This window comes from Pelodiscus sinensis, chromosome 32, assembly GCF_052426305.1.
Source record: "Pelodiscus sinensis isolate ZL-2025 chromosome 32, ASM5242630v1, whole genome shotgun sequence".
Lineage (NCBI taxonomy): Eukaryota > Metazoa > Chordata > Testudines > Trionychidae > Pelodiscus > Pelodiscus sinensis.
Window position 1 is genome coordinate 11,418,037 of NC_143083.1, and position 8,315 is coordinate 11,426,351.

The 8,315-nt window shown below is 59.0% G+C and overlaps 1 protein-coding gene across 1 annotated transcript; it reads right to left on the reverse strand.

The window, feature by feature from the left end:
- Window positions 1-356: 356 nt before the first annotated feature.
- JUND (JunD proto-oncogene, AP-1 transcription factor subunit) lies at window positions 357-4,259 on the reverse strand. The gene has a single exon (XM_075902915.2). The coding sequence runs from the start codon at window positions 3,960-3,962 to the stop codon at window positions 3,006-3,008; it is 957 nt and encodes a 318-aa protein (XP_075759030.1). The 5' UTR covers window positions 3,963-4,259; the 3' UTR covers window positions 357-3,005.
- Window positions 4,260-8,315: the final 4,056 nt, after the last annotated feature.

The window sequence follows — 8,315 nt, forward strand, 5'->3', positions numbered from 1 at the left end:
ATTTTGAGGAAGCAAGTTTATTCCTTGGCCAGCCTTTCGGGAAAAACCCAAGGGGGGTTTTCCAGCCATTTTGTCCTACGCAAGCCGTTCTCAGAGTGGGGGGGACTGCTGGCTGAAGAGGGGAAAGCCGAGTCCCTGCTCTGGGCTGGCTTCGTGGTTTAATTTATATTGGCTGCAAGCGGATTGTTATTCCCGTTTTGTCTGTTCGAGAAAGGAGAAAAATACAGTACCAAGCAACCTCTCTAATCAGACCTTTAAATCCTCCCCCACTTAATGCCGGGCAAAGGGTTAGAATGTTCCAGCCAAAGTGCAAGGTGCAGCATGTGCCAGTTGCCGGGAAGAAAATGATTTGTCCCCCTCCGCTTGTCACCCCAGAGAAACACAGTGGCTCTAGTGCAGATGGTTCCAGACAATGCCTGGACCACAAAGCTGCTCATGATGAAGAGCTGCATGATGCTGACATGGCTTCTGTTCTCCATAGAGAACGCCTCTGACACCTATCCTGGCTAATAGCCATTGATGGACCTAGCCCTTTTTTGAACCCTGTGACAGTCCTAGCCTTCACCACATCCTCTGGCAAGGAGTTCCACAGGTTGACTGTGCACTGAGTGAAGAAAAATCTTCCTTTGGGGATACTGGGCTGCTCCCTGAAGGGGGTACGGCTGCATCACCTCATGCTCCCACCCCACCAAGTCAAGCGGCAGTGAGAGACAGAGTGGGGGGGGAGAAGAGGGGAAAGGCAGTGGAAGCACTTGCCCTGGCATCTAATCGGAGGTTGGTAAAAGACTCATTTTACACTTTCCCTGGGTATAGCAGCAACCTTTCAGGTTTGGCTAAGTTCCAAATGGGGCGATTCCTGTCCGCTCTGCATGTTTTACCTGGGTATAGTATCCATGCAACATGCTGCCCTGGGACGCCTTGTGCTGTGCCACCTGATCCTGCAATTTTACCCAAGCAGCACACTTCACCCTTCCCCAGCTTATGTTGTATGCAGCATTGAGACCCCACATTGCACCACACGGCCTGCCCTCTGAGTTACTCCGAAAGCATCTCCGCCTGCCAGTTGTGTTGTGCTAGCAGCAATCAAACCAATACTGCTCTGTCCGCACAGGTTGGGAACAGACGCGGGGGGCTGCCTGTAGAGGCAGCGCACACAACTGATCCCTTGCTGCCCCAACAGCCTCCAAGGACACAGACTTTAACTGTCCCAGAACGTGGTCACGGAACGCTGGAAGGAGGGTGCTATCCAATGCTGCCTTTCCCCTCCCTTGGCAAAGGTTCGTGTTTATTCCCCCCACCCAGGGCATGTACCGAGCTGGAATCTCCACCTGGCTGGTTGTTTACTCCTATGATTATGCACCAGTATCAGTGAGGTCAGCTGACTGAGCCTCGCATTGCACAACCAAGTACCATAGACAGCTGTACACACCCTAGTTCAGTCCTACTGGAAGAGGCTAGGGTTTAAAAGGCTCTCAGGTTGCTGTGGGAAGGCAGCTGGCTCTCACCTGGAGCTTTACCATTCAAGTACTTCACCTTCCCCCCCACCACTCCAAAAACTAACTTGAACACGACCAAGTTAACCCTGGAATTCCTGCTTTCAAAATAACCCCCTAGTACTTCCCTGCATGGAAGGTCACACACAAGGCTGACATGCAGACACACACAAGGGGACAAAGTTTGGTGCAACTCAGTCTTGTCAAATTAGAGCCTAGCTCTTCTGCAACTCATCTAATGAGCTGTTGTGGTCCTGATTTTGCAAGGATAGTCCTGTCTAGAAGCCACCAATCCCACTGTGGGCACTGCCAAAAACTAATACTCAGTGTGAAAGTAGCATCTCACCCACTCTTTCAGACAGTTTCACTCTTTGAAAAGGCATCTTCCTTTAAGCACTGGGACCAGTTTTCTGCAAGTGTTAGTAGGGCAGCTGCCAGCCAGGAAAGGTCATTCTGGCTGTTTCCTGTAAGCACTGAATACTCCAGGCAACCCCTGCCTTTTACGGCTGAAATTCCTTTTCTGAGAAGAAAGGGAAGAGCAATCGATTCCAGTTAGCTAGACGACTGCCATTTGCCTAGTCACAGGGTTTCTAAGAAATGAAGCAGCTCTGTACAACTGCCATTTTCTGTTTCAACCAAGTTCCTTCTTTCTAGCCCCGTTGCGCACGTCAGGCCCAAATGACCCCGACTGTTCGTTTTTTTTTTGTCCCGCCAAGGGACTCTATTGCCATTATAGGAATTTAGACTCCAGGAACCACGGCCACAACCCACCAAGGGAAAAGAGCCTGAAACAAACCAGTGGACTTTAAAACAGACTGGGCACACCCTGGCAAGAAGTTGAACACTGTCGAGTACCGCCATCACTAGCTGCTGTTGGAACATCCCACCACATCCCCTCCCGAAAGGGGTCACTTGGGGTAGGTTCTCCAGAACAGGCTTAACACTCCCCCCCCCGCCCCCCCAACCAATGGGACCAATCTGAGGTGCAGTTTCCACAACAGGCAAGAGGGGGCACACTTACCCACGCTTTGCACCCCCCACCCCCAGCAAGTACAGCTTCCCCTCCCTTGAGGTCAGCCTCCCTCCCTGGGGAAGCAAGAGCCCAAGCCCAGCAGGCGAGAGACAGCAGACAGCTCCTGGCACGAGACTTTACTGCACACTGGAATGTGGCCTCGAACAAGGGGGGGTGGGGAGGGACATTGGGCCCAGTATAAACATAAATAGAGCAAAGAAAAAACACGTCAAACAAACACTCGAGCTCCCAGCCGGGCGCCGCCCCCGCCCAGGCAGCGCTGCAGTCTCTGGGCTCCGTGCGCTCGGAGCGCCCAGCATGTCCAAAGCCCCGGCTAGTTCGAGAGTCCGCGCCGGGGGCGGGCGAGTCCTGCCGCAGGAAGGCGGCTCCATGCCCCGCCGCGAAGCCGAGGCGCTTCCAGAGTCCTGCCCGGCTCCCGCAGCCAAAGGAAGAGCCTGGAGGGCGCACGGCGGCCGCGTCCCCGGCTCCCCTCGGGGTGCTCAATAGGCCGGCACCTGGTGCTGGGGCTGCGGCAGCAGCTGGCAGCCGCTGTTGACGTGGCTCAGCACCTTCTGCTTGAGCTGCGCCACCTGCTCGCGCAGCAGGCTGGCGGTGGAGGCCAGCTCGGTGTTCTGGCTCTTGAGGCTCTTGACCTTCTCCTCCAGCCGCGAGATGCGCTCCAGCTTCCTCTTGCGGCACTTGGAGGCGGCGATGCGGTTGCGCAGCCGCTTGCGCTCCGCCTTGATGCGCTCCTGCGTGTCCATGTCGATGGGCGAGAGCGGGGGGCTGTCGCCGAAGCTGGGCGCCTCGGGCACCGTCTGCGGCTCGTCCTTGAGCGGCGGCTGGAGGCGGGGGTGCTGCGGGGCGCCCCCCAGCCCGGGCGGCGGCGGGTAGGGCACGGTCTCGGCGGCGTAGCTGGCGGCCGGGCCCGGGTAGCTGCTCAGGTTGGCGTAGACCGGCGGCTCCGGGGGCGGCGGCGGCGGCTGGGCCAGGCTGGCGGCGGGGGGCAGGTCCCCGGGAGCCCCGCCGCCCGCCCCCAGCTGGTTCTGCTTGTGCAAGTCCTCCAGCGCCTTGACGAAGCCCTCGGCGAACTCCTGCTCCTCGCTGGCCGCCACCTTGGGGTAGAGGAACTGGCTGCTGGTCGGCGTGGTGGTGACCAGCCCGTTCTGGATGATGAGCCGCTCCAGCTCCGGCGAGCCCAGCTTCAGCAGCCCGAGGTCGGCCGAGCCCAGCAGGGCCGGGCCCTCGCCGCCCGCGCCCCGCAGCGGATGGTGCGCCTGGCCGGGCGCCTTCAGGGTGGCCACCACCTGGTCGCTGAGCGCCAAGCCGAGCCCGTCCTTCTTCATCATGCTGCCGCCGGGGAAGGGGAAGGGGAGGCCGCTGCTGCTGCCGCGGGACGGGGCCGAGCCGCTGCCGAAGCCGCTCAACACATCATCATGGTAGAAGGGTATTTCCATCCTCCCCCGCCGGCTGCGGGGGGCGCCGGGCTGCTGCGCCCAAGGGGCGCCGGGCCGCGCTGCGGGCACCGGTCCCGGTCCGGCTGGAGCAGCCCCGGGGGGCGTTGCAGGGCCCGGCTGCCGGGGTGGGGGGCGGTCCCGGTCCAGCTGCCCCGGGGATGCTGCGGGGCCCGGCTGCCCCGGCCGCTGGGGGAGGGGTCGGTCCCGGTGCGGCTGCAGCGGCCCCGGGGAGCTGGCGGTGCAGGCTGGACGCGCCGCGCGCTCTTCTCTCTCGCACACACGCGTCGGGGGCCGCCCCGCGCTGCCTTAAATACCCAGCGCCTGCCCGATGAGGTCACCGCGCGCGGCGGGGATTGGCCGTAGATGACGTTCTCGCCGGGGCGTATTTGCATGGGGCGGGGCCTGGCCGCCCCGCCCCCTCCTGGCGCCCCCGTCCCCATGGCGACCGGCTTGTAAACTGCACAACAGCGCGCGGCCTGCTGGGTTGATGTCATAGAGGGCGGGGTGTTTGCACAGCGGGCCCTGCCTGGGATATTTATAGGCGCGCGGGGAGCTGCCGAGCCTGGAGCTCAGCCCGGCTCAGGCTGCCCCCCAGGACCCATGGGATCCAGTGCCCTGCTGCAGCTGGGAGCGGGGCAAGCCCGTGAGGCTCCGCTGCTGCAACCCAGGCTCTGCAAACCCGGGGCACCGGATCAGCTGCTGGCCCCAGCTCCCTGCCAAACCGTGCAATGCCCCTTTGGCTTCTGCATGGGTTGGGACTGAGCCTCATGCCCCCTTTGGGCAGCCAGCATCCCAGCTGGCTCCCACTTGCAAGCAGGAAGCAGGTGCCAGACGCTCCAGACCAACCCTCACCTTGCAGGGGATGTTTTGACTCCATTTACACTCTCCATGGCAACTCCTTGTAGTTTCGTGTCACCCATGGCAGGGTTGACAGGCTGGAAAGCTGTGGGGTGGTGAAGGGCAGGTATGGGTGCCTTCCAGGCTGGTGCAGGGGAAGGAGGCTCTAGGGAGGTGTAATGAGTTGGATGCAAAAAGGGGATGGGATTTGTAAAGGTAAAAATCCAAAGCAGAAAGGAAGAGAGGAGAGTTCAGCTGTCACTCAAGAACAGAACAATGAAAGCTCCATATAATAGAACCCTGGAAAACATCCATTGGTGTAGCAGCCAGGCAGGGTCAGCCGGCATCGCAGCAAAACAAACCTTTCCCTTGCTAAGGCCTTCAAGCATACAAGCAGCATAAACCACCTCAGCTGCACAGCAACCTGCCAGCTCCCTCTCTGGGTTTGTCAGCTGCTTTAGACCATTTCTTGATTGGGCCTTCAATTCCCTGCCCTGCCTCCCGACTTCACTGAAACACCTGTGGGGGAGCCAACCAACACAATTAACTCCTTCCCTAGGTCTTTGCAATTTGCCATAAGAATAGAAAAACATGAGACAGTGGCGATGTTCCCTCTTAAGTTTTCCATCCACAAGCGGAATAAATTGTGTTATGTGCACCAAAGCACATGCAGATGTGCACCACCAATAGAAACATGCTGCTGGCTGTGGTCAGCTAAGGGCACTCTGCCAATCAGCTGGGTGGCACCTGAATCTCTCCTGGGCAGCCACCCAAGCACTCAGCTTACAGGGAGCACTGGCTGGTGGTGATTCCCCTACTCAGTATCTGGTAGGGCTGAAGGAAGATTTCCTCCTTTATCATGACTTGTGACTAAGCCAGGAAGAGATTGGTTCATGGGTGCTGCTGGGGGAGGTCACAAGCCGAGGACCCCGGAAAAGCCACTGAACTCCTTTCAGTTGAACAAGTTTGTGTTTGTTGCCCTGACTCGGGGCGATGGAGGGAGCCAAATCCCTCTGCAGCCCAGATACCGACAGGGATTGCTGGAGAGCGGGGGTTCCCAGATGCCACTGCACTGCCACCTCTTACTGACAACAAAAATTAATGTGACCCCAGGAGGGGGACCGAAATGTAGCCTGCCTGAGCCCTGCCATCTTGGTGTCTTGCCCTAAAGTCCTCAGGCTTTGGCTTTCACTCAAGGCACAGCACCCCCAAGCCAGCCCTGGCAGCCCCACTAAAATGGGTTTCTGTGACCCACTTAGGGGGCCTGTGCCTGACCCACAGTGTGAGAACCGCTGCGGTAGAGGCAGCATGCTCAGCCCCCAAGGAGCAGCCCCGCTTTTGCCTTCACCTGCCTTTGCTTGACTGGAGAAAGCTGCCCCAATGCAAGGCCTTTTGGGATATGCAGGGGCAGGGGGTATGTTCCTGGAGAGCTGGGTACCCACAAAGAGTTAATGTAGCACCCAGGGCACTTTGGCAATGAACTGGAAACAACTCCGACAGTGGCCGAATCCTTCTTTTACAAGGTTCTGTGTTCCAGAGTTCTGCATGTACCTGTTCTATGCTTTTCTCTGCATTGGAAACACTCAACCCAGTGCCCACCAATGGGCTCTCCCCCCCCAGCGACCTGCACCACGCCTCTGAAATGCACCAAGCCCAAAGCGGAGGGACTGGCCTTGTGCTGTTTGCACCCGGGCTGGAGTGCACGCTGAGGCAGCCAAGGGTTAATCTCCTAGGGCTCCATTAAAAATGCAGTGTAACTCGTTGGGGAATGAAAGACAGAAGCGGCAGTCAGACAGGTAGGGGCGGAGGGAGCGGCGCTTCTCCCGAAGGTGTCCGGGAGGCCTGGCCTCTTTGCCAAGCATGTCGAAGCGTGAGTGGCAGTGCTGCGTTCAGACAAACCCTCGCCAGCCGCTACAAGCTTATTCCTGCCCAAACTGGTGATGTTTGGGCTCTAACCGACCCGGCCTAGCAACCCATGCAGAGAGGGTGGCTGGCTTCCAGCAGGGAGAACGCCGCGGCACACAGACCTTCGCCAGCATTTTCGTTGTGTATTTATTGGCAATAAAGGATTGCACACCGCCCTTCCCCCCACCAGCCTGGGATCTGGCACAAACACATGGGCTGGAGCCCACGAGACGCAGAGTCCCAGAGCTTCAGGCAAGCAAGGACTCGATGGTCTCATCTGAACTCCTGGATAGCACAGATCACTAGCCCCAGCCTGCACACACGCTGACCCCACCAGCTGATCCCACACGGCAGGAGGCAGGGCTGTGGGTCCCAGCCAGAGGCACTGAGATACAGCCAGAGAATCCAGGCAAGACACCTGCACCTGCCTAGGAAGGCAAAACCCTTCCAAGTTCCCTGCCGTGCTGACCTGGGGGAAATTCCTGCCTCAGCTCACGCAGGGTGACCAGCTAGACCCCGAGGACGCGAGCAAGAACCAAGAAACTGCTCAGAGCCACCCCAGAACCCCGGCTGAGGATTGTTCTGGTTGAAGAGCACTCGGAAAACACCCGGTGCTCAAGGACTTTGCCTCTCTTGCCGGAGCTGTGAACGCCGCCGCACCGGTCTCGGCTCGTCAGTGGGGCCCCCCTCCAGGTCTGTCTCCCAAAGGAGGTTTATGGCCTTATGTGGGTTGGGCTCTGACTACTGCCTCCATGGCCCCGAGCCAAGGTCAGCCCAGGCGCTCCTACTCAGACCCTAGATGTGAACATCTGGCAGCTGCTGGCAGAGGCCCCTTGACTCTGCCTCTTGCTTCCCTCTCCCCCCTGGCCCCCAGCCCGCGTGTGCTAAATTTGGGGCGTGGCACCAGGCCTTTGCCTGAGTCTGGCCATGTGGCCAGGCCGTCCTGGCTCCTGGCTCAGGTTACCGGCTGAAGGAAGCAGCCCCTGAGTTTCTAAATCCTCTAGCTAGAAAGTCCAGGAATGGCTTTTTCACAGCCGGTAGTGGAGAGGTGCGAGGTGATGAGCTGTAGTTTTGTGGGGATGCCCCTAGTGCCTTAGGCGATGGGTGCACATCTTTCAGCCGTCAAAGGCAGACGAGCTAACGGGAAACGCCGCCGTCTATGGCCATGCGAATGCGCCGGGACGGCCACTAGCGGGGGGCTAGCGGGGCTCAGGGTAGTGCACCACGAATAGCCGTGGGGACGCTGCAGCGTGGGTTCTCCAGCCCCTACGTCTGCCACTCGAGTTGAGCCCAGGCAGATGCCTGACCTACAATGGCCACACGCAGCTAGCAGGCCAAGTGAGCGTCAGTCTGCCGGTCTGCACCAGTGTGGGCTCCCCACTGCTGGGGGGGGGAGCCCTGAGCCTGGGGGGCTGGATCCAGACAAGTCAGAGGAAGCATCCAGCCCCCAGGCTTTAAGTTCCCCTCCCCTGGCCTAAAGCATAGGGCTTTTATCTGCAGCTGGACTGAAACGGCCATTAATCGTAAAGCAGGGAGTTCCATACTCATGTTCCATCTACATTGCATTAAAACAGGGTCATATCAGGCTGCTAAGAAGGAGCGCCCATCATA

Bases quoted from the DNA above. Each gene is read 5' to 3' on its own strand.
- JUND (XM_075902915.2), bottom strand. From the start codon at position 3,962: ATGGAAATACCCTTCTACCATGATGATGTGTTGAGCGGCTTCGGCAGC.